Here is an 18,949-nt window from a genome sequence, read left to right on the forward strand (position 1 = left end):
CGTGTCCAGGGGCAGGGGGGCTGTGAGACGGGGCGAAGCGGCGCCCCTGGCAAGCCTAGTAGTGGGAATGTTTTGTCCCCTCCTCTTCCGACGATCGAACCAGAACCATTCATCTCTCCCCTCCTTCGGCTTTCACATCCGGGTTACGCGCCAGTGTTTGTCTCCTGCGTCTGTCTGGACCGTGGAATCATTTCGTCCTCACCGAAGCAAGCACCGCGACGTGCCGCAGCCTGTCTCCCCACTCAGCGACTCGCAGACCGTGAACAGCTCCCGGCGTGAGTCGGTTATGCCGCCCAGCTGTGGCGAGTCGCACTGAGGCGGGCATGAGGCGGTGGTGGTGGTGGTGATGGTGAGATAGTAGGCAACCAGCCCGTCTGCCGTGAACCAAGTCGCCTCTTATAACGATGTCGAAAAGCCTCAAGAAGAAGAACCACTGGACCAACAAAGTCCACGAAGCGGTGATCAGCCGCAGCAAGGACGGAGAGCTGGGCTTCGAGCTGAAGGGGGGCGCCGAGCTTGGCCAGTTCCCATACTTGGGTGAGGTGAAGGCGGGGAAGGGGCTCGTCCAGAGTGGCAAGCTGGCCGAGGATGAGCTGCTCCTGGAGGTCAACGACATGCCCGTGGCCGGCCTCACCAGCCGGGACGTGCTGGCTGTCATCAAGCACTGCAAGGACCCGGTCCGCTTCAAATGTGTCAAACAAGGTGAGCAAGCCAGCCGCAGCCGCGACGTATTTACGTCAATTTGCATCGGCGCGCGCGTGTGTGTGTGGATCTACATGCTCATCTGCACACTTTTCCCTCACTTATTGTGCGGTGTCAATGGAATTGAGTGTGTTTTTTTTCTCCTGGTAGCGGGTTTTCACAAAGCATAAACAGATGCTAGCTGGGCCTGTTCTGTGTAGAGCTCCAGAACCGGAACCAGTAATAGTAACCGCGGTTGTGGGTATCACAATCCGGAGGGGGCGTGCCCGTCCCCGGCATGTTAGTGTCTTGCTCCGGATGCTGAAGGAGACAGTCACTGACTTCTGCTGCAAGCACACATACTGACCGACACGTGGATGCCATTACAGGGTTGTTGCAAACATAAATCTGTCTAATTAACCACGGACCTGACTCTTATTGATTACTGCTGCTGAAGTTAATGTGGCTTCAAGGAACAAAATTCCAAATTCAACTCACAAACACTAGCAGATAAACAGATAGCTGGCTGGGTGGATGAATACAAGAGAGATGAATGATCAGTAAAAGGGTAGATGGATGAAAGGACAGATGGATACATGAGTCATTAGATATAGTTGGGTTATGAATGTATTTCCATGAAAAGCTGAGTGGCTGGTTGGGTAGATGGGTGGATGGATCATAATTGCATATTGATGGGTGGAAGGAAGATGGTTGAATAGAGTGGTTGGATAGATAGGTAGATGGCCTCATAGATAAATGGATGGCTATAGTATGTGGGTTTAATACACAAAACCCAGAAGACGGACGGACGGACGGATGGATGGATTTCCAAACTGCCCTGAATGATCCCAACCAGTATGAATGGTTTGATTTGATCAAGATATCTGGAAGGAGAAGATATGCAAAAGAAAAAAAAAATCAGGCTACAATGTGGAATAATGTGGAATAATTAAAAATTTGGAAATGCTGAATGTAAACAATGGACTCGTAAAAATGGGGAACTTTTGGTAATGTGAAAAATAGTCCCCAGATGTCATGAAAGTGCTGAATAGTTTGAATCTCAAAAGGAAATGATTACGAACTTTTCTGCTCTAAATTCCTTGAATAGTTTGTGTGTGTGTTTGTGTGTGCGTAAAATGTAGAATTTCTGGAACGTGGAATGAATTTTTTGAATCATTTTAATGTTGAATTTATGTAGAAGCGTAGAAGGTCAAAAACCATCTAAAATATTATTTTATTTTTTTTTTGGTCTGGCGGGCAGTTACATCCGTGGATGCTTTCTTCAGGCAGTCAATAATAATCGTACACTTTGCATTATTACCCCTGTTTAGGGCAGCACGTTTGTACCGTCTGTAATGGGATGACGAAGCATCCCCAACGCTATAGCGGATACGTGTCTACTTGCACACTAAACTCCAAATAGGGCTTCAAGTACGATTTAGCGTTGGTCGTGGTGAAGATGTTTCCTCTTCCGCGGCATAAAAGCAGCATTCCGACAGCGTCTTGTTTTCTGGGACACGAGAAAAGCACAAATCAAACACTTGGGCCGGTTATTTTTGGAGCGAGCCGCGGATTTGCCTTCCTGGGCTGTTTGCGGCGCTCGCCTCCGTGTGATTGATTATTGAGTTGGAGCTGTTGACAGGGAGGAGCGGCCTGCCATGTACTAACGGGTTAAATGCTAATGCACATCTATCTCACACAGGTCTATTTTCTCCTCCCTCTCTTCTCCTTCTCTTAGCCAGTTAAACATGATGTGTTTATTGAACTCGGCTCCTCACACTATACTCCGTGCTCTTCCTTGAGCTCGATGATAGCTACTGTCACTGGATATTTCATGAGGCGCACTTGATCAACCTAAATAAAAGAGGTGCTTGCTATAAAGATGGCTCTCGTGATTTTAATGAATGATTTTGTCAATTAATTGATGACTCAAAATTTTTAAATTCCACTCCTACATTAAAACCAAGATACTTCAAATTGAATTATTGCAGCAATTAATTATGATTCTGTTTGGTTTGAAAAATAAAGACAAATGTTGATCATTTCTTACCAAAATAAAAGCAGATATTTACAAACGTTTTAATTTAAGTCTGCTTTCATGGAGGACTACAGAAATCAGAACATATTTATAGTTGAGGGACTAAAATGATGAAATCAATGTCACTTTTATGATTGAGCCCCAAAATTTAGAAGAACTGCAGTTTGATGCAGTTCCAGAAATTTAAGATTATAATATATATTGCCAAGATGCTGATCGAGGTGCCCTTGAGCATGACACTTTGTGTCATAAGTGTAACACAAGCTTACGCGGCCTTCTGGAAATTGAGTTTTCGCCTTCAGCGATTGAGATTAGTATACTAAATTTAAAATAAATCTAATTGAATGCCAAGGCTGCAGCTTAGAGATTGGCCAATCCAAATAGAAAGTACATTCTGTATATCTGTTTTCAAATGATGTCAAAATTAAAGACTTTAGAGTGACTGTACAAACATCTGAAAAATTTACTCAAGTAACTATAAGTCTTTGTGATTCGGTATTTCCCAACACCGCGCTACAGATGGAGATGGTGTGAAGGAGCTGGTGAGAGAGCGTGAGAGTGAGAACACACACCTTCTGGGAGATTTTCTCACCGACGCTTATCTATACGTTGAAGATGAACAAAAATACTTTATGACTGTTGATTCTTTAAATGAAAAACACAGCAGTGGTTTCTATTGCAGCGTTTTTCTCGTAAGGTGTTTAATTTGGTAATAAATGACTCAAAACGGTCACCTCTCTCCTTTTGTCACAAATAGCACAAATAGTGATAAAAATAAAATCCCAGCTATTTTGGGTTGTTTTTATTCTGATTATTCTTGGACCTTTAATTGATGCGTGCCGTTGCCTTTGGTAGCAATCTCAACATGGTGCAGTGTAGAAGTTGACGTCCAATTTATCCATAAAGCTTGCAAAGCAACATATGGCAAGTCATCCGTTTTTTTCCCTACTCATTTAATTTACACTTTGGCGCTGAGTTTTTTTAGTACAATATGTGCTGATTAAAGAAAAGAAATGAAATGATTTGAAAAGGCTGGCATGGCCTGTGACGTATAAAGGGAGCCTAAAATAGTGAAGGATGACGCTCATTTCAAATTATTATTATCACAAGTCAGTATTTGCAGAATGCATCAGTAGTATGTTTTACTTATTAAATATTCTTTCTTAAAAGCTGTCAATAAATACAGTCAATCCACACTTCAGTGTACTAGTGAGGCAAAACTACTATTGGTCATTATGGTGGCTACTATAAAGGGTTCCGAAGGCTACCAGTGATTAATTCATGCCCACTAGTTGGACCTAGTAAAGTTACTAAAGACAACACAGTAGTTATCTGAGTGTGTTAATTGCATACTAGTAAGTTAAAAGTAGAACTGGAAAAACACTACTAGCAAAACTCCGTTCTTTTACAAGTGCTTTGATTGGTTTTATTAGCGAGAACAAAGAGCGCATGAGCTGGATATCAAGGATTTGAGAAAAAAAAAATGCTCTCCATATCTTTCCAAGGCCTTCTTGAGATGATGGAGGGACAGATGGAATTGAAGGGAGGTCACCTCCCCTCCCCTCATTTTTCACTCTGGTGATGCGAAGCAGTCCTGCGAATCAGTGCAGAACATCCTATCGGTTCTGTGGTATTAATAACCCACCGAGCTAGGAGAGAAAGATTTTATTTCATTAAAGAAGGGAAAAAAATAGAACACATTGGAGCTTGAAGTGTCACGGCTACGGCCGGAGGATCAAGCTTCACATGGAAGACAGCCTGCCAGTGAACGTCCAACTGGTCCGCTTGAGAGAATTGGGTCACCAGCGCTAGTGTCGATGCTGCTGGGATGACGGCCATGTGCTTTGATGATAGCGATGGAATCACCATGGGAGAGTGTATGTAAAGTACAGACGAGGAAAATAAAGGCGGTCATCCGATACGGCATTTAAAGCGTGGAAAATAGCTTGAAGACTAATCCATTCACTCTGTTGAACTTAGTAAACAGCGAACACATTGTAAGCGTATTTCAACACACACACACACAAAAATGCAAGAATAATAAATTATAGTAGGAGCAAAATCAATATCTAGATACTATGGACACAAATTACTACATCTAATAATCAGCATCTCTGGTGAGCATGATTTACTTTATTTAAATGTTTTACATTTTGGTCACATCCATGTTCACTTCTGAGAGCCAGTAGCGCCTCCGCATCTGCGGTTGATGCTTTCCGCCAGCAGAGGACAGCAGCAGGTCACTCCGATGGCTCTCAGAGTGAAACAATTTTGACCTTCTGATGTCTGTCTGGACACACATTAGCCCGCCTGGGAAAAACTAAATATGTCATATTAGTAGTGGTTGTTAAAGTGATGGAGAAATGAAGCGAATGAACTCGGATAACCTCACGATGCAAATGTCGTAACGCTGAGTCATGTGGAAAAAAACTTTAAACTCAACTCTGTGAAGCAGGTCCAACTTCTTTAAAGGTTTCTGACTTCTTTCACCCAATTTTCTCCAGGTTATCAATACCTTCACCAAAATGAACAAAATTGCTCCTGAACAATTGAGCCACGACTATCTCTAAGTTGAAGCAAACTTTCTTTAATTACTTCTTGTGCCAGCACATAACCACTTTTCCAGCTTTTCTCAAACTCTGCTTCAGAATACCTGCTGTCAAGTGTAACCGACTTTGTCCCATTAAAGACGTTCCACTTCCTTCGCCAACACGGCACACCTAAAGTATTTTCCTGCAAATCTTTTTGCCGCTCAAAATCAGTTGTGAAGTGTTCAAGTCATTCCCCTCGTTACATCAAACTTTGAATGTGAAACACAATAAGCTTAGTGGTCTATGTAATGATGTTAGAATTAAAACGGCGTGTTTTCCACTCGACCAGTTAAGGGTTAAGTTATCGCCTCTCGTTCGGGACGTCATATTTGAGTTGGTGTAAGTGATGAAGGGAAGAAAGGAGCTGACAGGTCAGTACAGTAGAACGGAATTCGAGTCATTGCCCTTTGGACTCAGAAGCGTGAACGAGGGCCTTAATCTCGACGGACAGACTTGATTAGACTATCTGGACCAGAGCGGCTCAATGAAGCATCGCAGAGTAGAATCATTATGGCCCCCCTCAGCCATAGATGCAATTATTATTATTTTTTTATCTTTTTCAGAACTCAACCAGCATAACATTTTCAGGGCAGTTGTTAAAAACAAGAGCGCTCTCCACAGTTGAAATGGGACCTTTTTTAGACGACAAAAAATGTCTTCCTCTTATTTTGCCAGCGTATTGTTTGCTATGTTCCCTCATATTTCTTTTCACAGGAATGCCAAATGTTTTGGCAGGTCATTGGCTTACTTAAGAAACTTACTGCTCCATCAAGTTTGAGCAACACAATCAGCGACAATCTTTTCAAAGCTGCTCTGAAAGCAGGACGTCACCAAATTCATTGATAGCCACCTCACGCTGAATTTATCTCCCGAGCTCTGATATTAAGGGAGTGACGGGACTGTTTTTATTGGTCGGCTGTCAGAGGAGGATGCTGTCAGGAATTTTTGGCCAACCGTTCCTGTGCTGCACCCCCCTTTAATCTAGAAGTCTGGCTCTTGGCGGTCTCTTGTCGTTGTAAGGGCTCGGCTGTCGTAAATATGCGTCTGGTCTTGATTATGCCGCCGTCGAGAAAAACACGCAGACAAGCATCATCATTAGGATCAGTCTCAGGGTGCGGGGGTTGGAGTAGGAAGATCAATATTAAGACCTTTACGAGAGAGTCCGTGTCATTTACTATTAATAATGGACTTGGCTGTCTGCTGTAATAGCACCATTAGGAGTCCTGGAAGGAAATTGTTCATCCACGGCTAGAGAACACAAAGTGTACGCATACATTTTAATGCACGCCCACACGCAGGACACACGCAGGCTTTCTAGGGCACCAAACTCAAACTTGAAGGTGTCAAACTAGGACACGGGAGGATGTTGTTCTACATCAGGAGTGCCCAGTATATTGCTGCGTAGGGTGAGGGGAAAAAAAGGTTTTTGGTGTGCATATTATTATCCATCCATCCATTATATGTACCGCTTGTCCCCACGGGGGTTGCGGGTGTGCTGAGCCTATCCCAGCCATCATTGGGCAGTAAGCCGGGGGCACCCTGAACCGGTTGCCAGCCAATCGCAGGGCACACAGAGATGTACAAACATTTGCACTCGTGCGCACACCTATAGGCAAGTTGGAGTGTTCAATATGCATACTAAGCATGTTTTGGGGATGTGGGAGGAAACCGGAGGACCTGGAGAAAACCCACGTGGGCACTGGAGAACATGCAAACTCCGCACAGGGTGGGCCAGAGGTGGAATCGAACCCGCACCCTCTGAACTGTGAGACGGAAGTGCTGAGATGAGGTGGTGGCCAGGAATTTTAACTCACAGGACAGTGCTCTGCGCTCCCAACCTGGAACTTTACTGACAATTTCTGAATGAAAAAAAAAATTGGTAAATATTACTCCAAATTTTATTCAATTTGAAATTGGCTCTGAGCATTTTAGACTTTTCCAAGTGTTAATTTTTTTACTCTGTGTTCAAAGTGAGATCCAATTGACTTTCCAGTAAAATGTACTCATCAAATTGACTCTGTATGTTTACAAGCCACCTTTGTGTGTGTGTGTGTGTGTGTGTGTGTAGGTAATGAAATCTGCTTTTAAAATATCAAGCTGAATGTGTAATGTAATCAGAAATGTGCAAGAGTGTGCATGAGCGAGACATGTCATTAAGTGAGGCTGAGAAAGGAACAAAAAAACAATAGTTGAATGCTGGTATTACTGCACATCACACCAAAAAAAATTGTCGCAATGTACGGAAATAGCTGTCATGAAATCAGGCGATTCTGGTCATAAATACAAAAAATCCTTCATAGACTGTGTATGTCATTTGCACTGGTTTAAGATCTGATTGCTGTTCAACGTGATGGTAGTAAAAATTATTGGGTGTGGGCCATGTTGGTGCTTGGATTCCCACTTGTACATCTTGTGTGGATTTAAACATCCACAAGCTGTCCGTTTCTTCCCTCAACCCTCAGTAGTCGTCCATCTTCTCACGCTCCATCTTCTTGACGTTCCCTTGGCGCTGCTTTGCCGTATCGATCGCAGCTCTCCACCGTCACGATGGCTTTTGATAGCGCTGAACCAGAATTCGTCTCCAGAAAACCTTTTCGTATTTGGCCAACTGCTTTGTGATTCCTGCTGCCCTCAGGTTCCCCTACCTTGCATGTGCCTGTTGTCAATGTTTTGTCCTCATTATGTGGTTTCACTATTATTTAAATATTATGCTCTCAAGGGGAAAATAATCAAGTAATTTGTATTTGTAGACGTGTTCAAGTTGATTTCACCTTGAGGCCGCAATCCCCATCAACATACAGCAGGGACTCGGGAAAGACATAATGTTAAAAAAATCAGTCAGTTGTGTGGAATTGGGTGTTGATTCATCTTGGCTTGATATCTTCAAGCACTCTTGACACCGTCTCAACAAATTTGTGACATGAAGATGAGCAACGTGACCCCAGATGTTTTTTTTTAATGAATGATTGTTAATTACTGTAAAAAAAATAAAACATTATCCCTGAAAATACACAATTTACTTAGTATTTTCTAAACTCAGATATAAACCAATAAAAAAATAGTTTCCCCCAGCATTTAGCAATCCCTAATCTGGACACCTAATATATTTAAATTTGGGGTGCACAGACATTGAATTGCTTTGTGGGTAAAAGCCTTCCTTTGCAAAGATTAGTTTTACATTGTTTATGTTTATTATTATTATGTTGTTTATTTTGGGAGTTTAAGATCAGGGTAAGCTTTGAGAATAATTGTCAATTTTTGGCTATGTGAAGCCCTTTGAGACTCTTTGTGATTTAGGGCTATACAAATAAACTTGACTTGATAAACTTGACTTTATGATCGTGGTTGTATTTTGCTGTATTGTGTAAAACTGCACTGCAATGATAAACATAGTGAAGCACAGTTGGAATTTTTAGAGGAACTATTACAATAGAAACAAATTAGACTTAAGGTCCCGGAATAAAAATTCTTCCAACTATAATTTAAATGGGAGTACATTTTGTGACTCCAACACAAAAAAGGACCATTTTAATGAGCCCAAACATTCTCATTAATGTAAAGTACATATAAAATGGGGTGTTTTCACCGAAATTGGTCTTGCTGAGCTGACTTCGACCTTCTGTCGTGTAGTGCATACATGCAAGCGTGTGTGAGTACGGTACGACTGGTGCGTTTGCATGCGGGCTTGTGCTCCCGCAGCATGACCACGGGCTTGTTTACATTTTAGAGACGAGTGAATTCAAGTTAGCGAGAACTCAATGTGGCATGACTGCACTTCACCCTCAGCCTCCTAGGAGATAAAGTGGGCACGTCGCAACTAATTATGCCTTCCCAAATTGGACAAAGGGCTCATGTTGTTTTGCACCTTGTTCTACCAGTGTGCCACTATAAACAGTATGTTGTGATTTGACTGTATAATAACAGCTTAGAAAGTTCTCAATCCAATGTTACACTGTATTGTTTGAAGGAAAACAGCATCGCTGATTCTCTGCTGTTGCCATGGTAACCTTGGATGATTTGCTCTTTAGATATTGGTGGACCAGCAGGATTTGTTTTGTGTTGCGTTATCATCGATATGTTTCTGTTGAATGCAGTTGTAGATGTGGTAGTTGGTGCCTCAACTTTCTCTGGCCGCATCTTAATTGAGATTCTCACCAAAATGTCATCGATTCTTCCTTGGCTTGTTCCCAAACCCTCCACAAACAATCACTATTGTACTTTTTGTACTGTCAGTTGTGATTGCTGCAGTAAAGGCTATTAAAACAACCAATTTAGATTTGGCCTATCATCACAACTACAGTATTAACAGCTTCTTTTGGTATTAATGGCAATCATGGTTTTGTAAGCTGTGTGACCTCAAACAAATTAGAAAAATATTATATTGTCTTTAAAAAAAAAAAAAAAAAAAAAAAGGTAACAGTGCCCTAGCTTCTGACAAAGAGTAGCAGGTGAGGTGTAAAATAAGTCGGACTGCATTAATACAACCGGATTTAGCGAAAATGTACTTGAAAGGAACGTTAATAACAAAAATGGTCTATGTTAAATGAGGGGGAGAATATGCAAATCTTCTGAATGGGAGGAACAGTGTTAAGAACCTTGGTACTTACAGTCACTAGAGAAGAAAGTAACAATGATGGAGTTCACGTTAGGTTCAGCTGCTACTGGTCTGTTTTTTTTTTTAAATCCCTGTAGAAATATACTGAAGGGCCCTGTTGTGCTCCTTTGTTGACCTTTTACCCAATTACCATAACATTTGTGGTACGGGCTCATAAGTTCTCCTATTGCATTATGCATTTAGTATGGACGCGGTCAGAGATATTCATTTAACAATATGCTTATTGTTGGGATTTTGGGTCGCGATGATGTACTATGCTATTATAGTTAGCCCATCAATTGGTGTTCAGTAGTGTATTTTAAATAACTGCTGCATTGGCTTATTTTTTTTTTAGGTTGTCAAAAATAAAGCTCTTGTGAAAGTAACTCATCGTAAAGTTATCAGTCAGTAAAAATATTAATGAATTTAAAGAGCAAAGAAGTTCATACAACTTATCAAAAACTAACAACTAATTTTTGTTGCAGAGACTCTTAATCGCGTGCGTGTGTGTGTTTGTGCGCGTGCGTGTGTGTGGCTATTCAGCGAGAGGCAAATCAAGTGCTTAGTAAACAAAGGTACTTTTGTGTTGCCAAGCAACAGACAGATGCACCTATTACCTGCTAAACAGATAATCAATGCAATGCTGTGTGAAGCTTTGGCTGTGGTTGCTAAGGGTTACACATTAATAACCCCTTACTCTTCTTGTTCTTGTGGTGAAAGTGGGAGATGATGGAATCAATCGTAGACATCTGAAATAAATAGATTGCTGGGCATCATGGTGGTCTGGTTGTTAGCATGGCTGACTCACAGATGTAAATGAGTGTGAATTCTTGTTTGTCTCTTTGTGCCCTGCGATTGGCTGATGATCAGTCCAAGGTGTTAACACTCAATCCCACACAAGATGAGATAGGCTCAAGTTCACATGTGAACCGGAGAGGAAAAGGACAATACAAAATGGATGGATGTGGATATTTATGTAAGTTTGGTTGAAGGAGAAGGCTGGAGCTTTTGGTTGATGTTGTCGTTGACATGTTAGTACAGGAAAAACTCCAATCTTCTCCATACATATGTTTAAACTTCCATCTTCTACAGATTGGTCGGGAGCCAATTGCAGGGCACACACAGACAAATAACCATTTAAACTCACATTCACATCTATGGGTAATTTTATGTCTTCAATTGCATGCTTATGAAATGCGAGAGGAAGCCATTGGACTGAGAAAACAAAATTCTACCTCCCAATCCCTTCAAGTGTGACCAAAAAAAAAAAAAAGTCCCTCTCCGCACTTTCCGCCTTTATCTGCGTGACATGCAAGCACTTACAGCTGACAATGAGGCGCTCTAAAGCAGCTACGGCACAGTCGAAGTTGAGGAAGGACGACGCATGTCGGGGCCTTTACAGATCTTCGCAATCAAGTCAAATGGCATGTGATTTATTTATTTATTTATTTATTTATTTATTTATTTATTTATTTATTTATTTTACTGGTGGCGTAACCAGAGATCGCTTGAGCTTTTTTCACCTGTAAGTACATGTGAATTCATGGCGATATGATCTGTTAAGTCTAAATTATGATGAAAACAACTCGACTTGCAGGAGGAAGGAATCAGCGATTATCAATCTAAATTAGCATTTTTCTTGCCTTTTTTGTTTGATTCCTTACAGCGAGCTCAATTGACGGACAAGAGGCCATGTGGCCGACGTGGTCTGGCGTACTGCTTCAGTGAGCAGAAGGCGAGCCAATTGCCGTCTGCCTTGATGGCTTTGTGATGGATTGCGGCTGTCATCTGTTCCCCTCTCGTCGCAGTGTGCTATAAAGCGTCCCCGGGAAGTGCTCGGCGTCAAAGTACCGCCAGCCTCATAACGTCAACGGAGGCGCTTAGAGTGCTCATTTTTATGTTGATGTGTTTTTCTTTGCTGGTGTTTGTTTACGTCTTTGTATTTAGACCAAATCGGCGCTTGAGGCGTCCTGGCTGGTGTCTGCAGCTGTGAGCTCATCCTCAACGGGTTATATTTTAGATTTTTTTTTTGTGCTCCAGTTGGTGATGTCGACACAAGGTCGCGCAGGGGGAGCATATGGTGGGCGAGATGCGGAGCATTTGAGGAACATCAGGGAGCATCTGGGCCCATTCGGACGCAGAAATAGAAAGTAGCTTTATTACACACACAAAAAAATGAAAGCCTCCCGTTGGGATACATTGAATTTATCATAAGTGTTACTCTGTGTGGAACAATGTAATACTTGTATGCTATACTAATTAGTCTTGTGTAAGTCAATGCAGCACGGTGAACCATTGGCTAGCAGGTTTATAATAGTTTGGCATAGGTAATCGGTTTATATTTTAGGTTTTGAATTTAGTTAATTTTATTTAGTTCTTAGAGCAAGTTTATTTGAAAGTACTTTGTTGTAGTTTTACTTATTTTTAGTTTATTTATTTATTCTAATATATGGCAAATTTGTCGAGTGGAAGTTAAAATAAGATCACTGATGACTGTTAAACCTTCCTTCTGCTGAACAGTAATACCAAAATAAAGATATTTAAAATGAGCCCCCGAACGCTCAACTACTTTTTATTATGTTAATTGATGGAAACAAAGGACATTTAATAGTTAATAATAGTTTTAAAAATGTGACAATTTTTAAAGTGTTTTTATTTTTATTTTAGTTCTTTAACAAGCGTTTTTTTTTTTTTATCTTAGTTTATTGCTTGACAGTGCATGCCAAAATTTGATGCGCATGCAAGCTTTGGGTATGCTTCTGCTTGAGTGCATTGGGCCAGGACAAGCAGTCAAAAACACACTGAGGAGCATGGAGCAAATATGGAAAATGACCAACCAGAACTGCTGATGTCACTTGGTAGGCCACGCCCCATGAACTTTTTAGTGGTACGCAAACCTCCCTCTAGTGGTTTGAGAAAGAGTCAACACCTAATAAGTACAGTTCTATTTATTTAACTTTTATTTCAGTACACTTTGAATTAATTTTATTTTATTTGTTTTCAATCATTTTATTTATATTTATTTTGGGACAATTATGAAATTCCTTTTATATGCAATCAATTAAGTGTAGTTCTTTATTTTTCTATACTGAAGTGCAATGTTGATTTTAAAAATATGCATAATGTTACTCGGGCTTAGAATCATCTAAAATGTTTTTAGAAATAAAACGTCAACTTTGTTTTCGGGATCATTAATTTTTAGAAGTGGAGCGCAGTACCGTCTGTATCAGACTGGTGGTGCTGCGACACCGAGGCTTCGCCGCTCTCGTCTGGTTGGAGTCTCCGGCCTCCCGCTTGGCAAATCTCCCTCTCCTCCTCCTCTCTTCTCTGCTCCCCTTCTCCTGATGGCCATCGTCTCTCCGCATCTGTCGCTTCTCTCTCCATAACCCCCCCGCGTGATACAACATCCCCCCCCCCCTTTTTTTTCTTGGGTTCCATCGCCGCGCTCCTTGCCGGGATTAAATTCGTCTGCGGCCGGCTGCTGAGCGCTTGAACAGCAGCAGCTGAGGATCAGGAGGAGGACTCGGAGGAAGGAGGAAAAAGAGGAGGATGAGGAAGAGGATGTGCGGCTGTCGAGGGTAGAGGACGCCCGGGAGGACGGCGTACTGTCTGTGGATGTATACCGGGATTATTTTTGGAAAGCAACATCTGGGCCGGATGCAGATGAGGTGCATGGACTGCACTGTCTTTATGTCTTCACATACGGGCGTGTGTGTTAATGTGTGTGTGAGTGGCTCAGAGCACCTGCGTGCATGTGATAAGGTCATTTTCAGTGCGACAGTATGAACCCGCACGCTCTTTGTTTTTTTTTCTCTCTCTCTCATCCATAAATGACCTTAAACACTTAATTGGCTTCATTTGTCTTCTCCATTTGCAGTATGGTGGGCGAGTGGTTAGCATGTCTGCCTCACTGTTGTGAGGTTTGAGGGTTGAAATTTGGTCCATTCCACATTCCTAAAACATGCATGTTAGGTCCGTTAAGAGACTCCAGATTGTTCGTAGGTATGAATATGAGTAGGAATGGTTGTCTCTAAGTGCCATGAAATTGGCTAGCGCCCAGTCTCGGCTGCACCCCAAAGTCAGATGGGGTCCGACTCACCTGTCACTCTAATGAGGAAAAGCACGATAAAACATGTCTGGATGGATGAATTCATTTTTGCTTTTTTTTTTTTTAACTGTTCCAAGGGCAGCATGGTGACTGAGTGGTTAGCCTGTCTGCCTGGGGTTGAGCTTCTGCATGGGGTTGAGTCTTTCCTCTGTGAAGTTTACATCTGCTTGCACAAGGAGATGTATCGCCCTTGGCATTTCAGAAACATGCATATTTTATTTTTTAAACAAAATTGCTCCTAAACGTGGATATGAGTACTATTATTTTTTATCTGCCCTGCAACTGTTTGGCAATCCATCCAGGGTGTATGTAACATGCATCTCTCCTTAAAAGTCATCTTAGCGTAATGAAATAGAAGACAGAATAGTCTCAAGGTGTAAATGTGAATGATTGTTTGTCAATACATTTCTTGCTGGAAGGAAACAATAGTATAGTCTGGTGCGATATGTCATAAATATGCCTCAAATCAAAAGTTATTGCCACAATTGATTTGTAGGTTTTTTTGTATGGTTGGGGTAAAAAAGCCTATTAGGGTTCAATTTATTCTCACCCCTCAATCATGACACCATTTTCAAAATGGCTGTCTTTAGGTTGAATATGCCACATAATGACCCCTCTATGATGCGCACAATCATAAACTTGGTGTCGTAACTTATATTTTATAGTATAAATAATATTCTGGTAGAGAGCAGATTTATCACTCACAGAGGTTTCATTTGATCAAATCAATATCACACTGCCACATGTATGACTTGTGAAATAGAGTTTCTAAATACTTTCATTTCCCAAGCAGGGAAAAAAAATACAAACCTATGTGACCCTCTGTGAAGAAGCAATTGCCCCCTGAACCTGATAGCGATTTGTGCCACCTTTGGCGTCAATAACTGAACTCAAGGGTTTGCGATAATTGGTTTCCAGTATAATCATCCACGCACTCATAGACGAAAAAGCTTGTAAAATTTCATATTTTCTGGCAGCCAAATCGTTTTTTTAAAGATGGCTACCACTTCATTATCCCTTCACTATATACCAGGACATAATCCGAAAGTATAGACGCAAAGTTTGATTGCGTGTAACTTAGACGGGTGTTGTGTTGCATATTGAGTTGGCCGATTTGAAATGATAAGATAAAATTGTGTCAAAGGGTGGGAAAAATACAAACGAGCTCGTTTGAACACCAACTAAGGCACAAAAAATCCCCCATGAAATCAGTTTTGGTAATAGTAATGACCAAAATGACTAACAGCACCAGACAAATAGAATCCCAACCAAATTTAGCTCGATTGTCATTGATACCTCCTGCAAATGTGTGGTTCGTGGCATCGTACTTTAAACTTTAGCAAATATTAAAGACTGTCCGCATTATTTGTCTATATGTCAATGAGTATAAGACGTAGAAATGGATGAAAAAATGATAGACCCCAATTGTTTGGTCTTCAATGAAGACCTCCTTGTGAGATTCCACTGCGCGGATGCCGGTAAAGCCACATGTCGCCGGACGAGAGTTAATCGCAGCGTTAATCTGCGCTGGCCGTTAGCCACGCCGCCGTCAACTCGATGTGGCGGGGAGGTCGCTCGGGTATGCATGAATGAGGAGACGTGTTTGTAAACGCATGCCATGTGACCCTGTGGCTCATGGAGGTGATGGCGAGGCCGCTGAGGTTCTTCTGACTCTGTCTCCTCCTGGTGCTACTTTGGGGATGGCGGCAGGAGGAACTCATCACGGATGATTGACTGCATATGGGGAAAAGGGTTGGCACGTCTCATCTTTCCATCTATCAAGTGTAAATGGAGTTTTTTCACAAGCAATGTGTCCAGCTAGATTGTGTCATAAAGTCGTAGTTTTGCAGCTGAGCGTGAATGGCTTTCGCACTCTATATGTGCCCTGCGACTGCCTGGCGACCAATCCAGTCTTTCAGTCAAAGTCAGAAGTGATAGGCCCCAGCTCCCCGTGACCCTGAACAGAATAAGCGCTAGAGAAAATGGAGTTTGAACAATAGTCATTCACAAATAGGCTTAGCACTAATAAAAAAAAAATCATGGTTTTATTTAAAGAGTATTAATCGTCATTTTCCACGAGAAGAATATGAGGGGAAATGGTCAGGGTTTTTCAGGAAAAAAAAAATCCAGTTTTTCATTCTGAGAAGAAAAAAAATCATAATTAAGAGTTTCAGAGCACAACCTTACAAGTTCAATGTAGCAAACAAAAAATGTCTTTTTATGGAAACACTAATCTTCTTTCAGCTGCTCCAAGTCATACATTTGTACAGTAACGAAATTTGATTATTTCCACCAAACGGCACTGATAAGATTGATCGCAGGGGATCTCAGTAACCCTGATTGATTCATTGACAGTTGCGACTTTTGTCAATCATTCGAAAGCAGGACACTTGACTTCGTCCATGCTTTCTGTCCATTGATTCCATAAGCTAGGCGTCATCTTTTTCAGGGTGTTCTGTCCTCTACGGGGCCTTTGTCATTGGAACTGCTGACTTTGCACTTCCCCAAGGGATGGCAAGTTTACACAATTGCCATGATGTGTCAGTGTATTTGTGTGCGTGGGTGTGATTGTGAGTGTGTGCGGCAGCCTTTGTTGTTTTGTCTTTGGTGTCTGAAGCTTTTAACTTGATTGAACTGTGCTCTTATAGCAAGCACACAATTCTGCACGTACCTTAGTCAAGTCCAATTATGTACTTTTATGGACTACTTGTAACCAACTTGTTTGCATGGTGTCACAATTGGCTTTGGAGGGCTGAAGAAGATTTTGGAAAAGGTTGGAAGGTTTGGAAATTTTGAATTTGATCTCATCAGAATTGGATAGTGGACCATGCCCGTTGTGCTTCAACATGTTTAAATTGTAGATTTGTCGGCTGTATGCATATGATGAGCCATGGGGCCACTCGCAAGCCTTCTCAGCTTTTCTTTTGTTCACAGGGGGGGTTGTTGACAAGGACTTGCGGCACTACCTCAACCTTCGCTTCTCCAAAGGCTCCGTGGACCACGACCACCAGCAGATCATTCGAGACAACCTGTACCTACGCACCGTTCCCTGTGAGTCTCCCTCCTCCACCTCCTCTCAGCATGCATTTGTGCAATTGTCTCTTTTATGACCTTTTTATCGCTCACTTAGATAGATCACCCTACCCCACCTGCCCATATCATTTCTTTTTCTCCGATTGAGTTTCCCTGCTTGCTGCCCTCAGGATGTGTTGTGCGCCTTCTTCCATTTTTTCACATAACACACAGGCTCTTTTCTATCAGTCTCTCACCGCGTAGCACTCCTTCCTTTGCTATCGTCCGGCTGCTGGGCTTTCAGCCTGAGGTTTCCACGGCAACCACGGTTGCATGGATGCTCCAGCCTCTTGTCTAGAGGCTTCTGTTGCATTGCCGCCCCAACCCCCCGTCAGCTAACACACATATACACATGCGCACACACACACACACACACACGCACACACACACACACACACACACGCACACGCACACACACACACACACACGCACACACACACACACACACACACACAACACGCTTAACACACGCTTAGCACACACTTAGCACACTGAAAACATCACTTGGTTGGTACCATGATCCTAATGGGTCTTTTACGTTAACACACACACAATGCCTCAAGGCTACATTGCATTGTCGACATTTTTTTTTTTTCTTTGCGCTTTCTCCCTGCACCTATTTGGAGGGCGATGTCATTGCTGTCAGCGCACAGCAGCTTGTGAATCAGTTTCAAGGCTGAAACAGGTCCCCGCCTGGCATGACTCTGCAGACGACTAAACTCGTTATATTCCCATTTAATGTGCCATGAGATCATGTTGTGCATGCATAAAGGCTTGATGGAGAAGGAGTGTGAATGCCGGCTTGCAAACATGCTCAATGCGGACGTTCTCTTCTGCATATTTTAATTGGGTTGCATAATGGATTTGATTGTTGTCTTCTTGTTAAGTCAACCATATTCCCAATTTGCAAGTGTTTTGATTGAAAGCCTTCTAGTAATGAAAGATAAACCGCAGTGTTTTTAATTTAGAGCTTCAATTTTTTGTTGTTGGGTAATTTTGCATTGGATTATGAAAGTCATAAAATGAAGAAAATAGGCTATTATAAGATGGGGAAAAAAATCTATAATTTATGCAAAAAGGCTCAATGGAAAAGGAGTGTGAATGCTGGCGTGCAAAATGAAGATTACCAATGTAGAAACTGGGCGAATGAACCAAAAAAACAAGCATCTTGTTTGCTACGTAGCTTTTGCTTTGGTCGTCCATTTTGTCCACACCTTTAAGCCTTTTCCTTGCTCACCAACCCATTGAACCTTGGCTCATACGCCACTTTTCAATTAAATAAAAGCCACGTCTGGCTGTGGAAATACTCCTCTGTGTGATGTGCGGGTCCAGTTGTGACACCCCCGTAATTAAATGCCGATCATTTGACAAAGCCCATACAGTGTAATGGAAGATTAGTTCACAGGCGTCCTGTGCCTTACTTTGATTCACATGCTGAATATTTAATTGGCTTCTTAAACATGCCATGTCACACTTGTTCTGCCGCATGACCTTTTGCAGAGGCAGCGGGGGGGCCACCTATGTATGGCCTACTCCATTTTTTCATCAAGCCACTCAGCATTTACATATTACCAAGATATCCTGTAATATAGGTATGTTGCCTTCATAATTAATTAATTAGACTGGTTTTTTTTTTTTTCACTGAGGGATGGGCCGTCAATTCACAATAGTCAATCACTTTATGCTACCCGGTAATACCCTATACCGCCTGTTGTTTACAAACATGATGAAAATATTTATAGAAAATGGATGACAGATAATTAGACCTTCTTCTGTCGCTGCATAATGTGTGCTGTTTGTCGAGCGTGCTGCTCTACCTTCACATGCAAAGGTGTGGATACGGCGATGGCCTGCGGGCCGCTTTG

General features: G+C 42.0%; 1 protein-coding gene across 1 annotated transcript in view; it reads left to right on the forward strand.

Annotated features, from left to right (window-relative positions):
* The window catches only part of magi2b (membrane associated guanylate kinase, WW and PDZ domain containing 2b), a 79,822-nt gene continuing 60,873 nt past the window's right edge, over positions 1–18,949 (forward strand). The window contains exons 1-2 of the mRNA XM_049724361.2: positions 1–702; positions 16,947–17,063. Of these exons, the coding sequence (XP_049580318.1) occupies positions 405–702; positions 16,947–17,063 (415 nt within the window). The 5' untranslated portion in view covers positions 1–404. The remainder of the gene's footprint in view (positions 703–16,946; positions 17,064–18,949) is intronic.

This window comes from Syngnathus scovelli, chromosome 6 (genome assembly GCF_024217435.2).
Source record: "Syngnathus scovelli strain Florida chromosome 6, RoL_Ssco_1.2, whole genome shotgun sequence".
NCBI classification, from domain to species: Eukaryota; Metazoa; Chordata; class Actinopteri; order Syngnathiformes; family Syngnathidae; genus Syngnathus; species Syngnathus scovelli.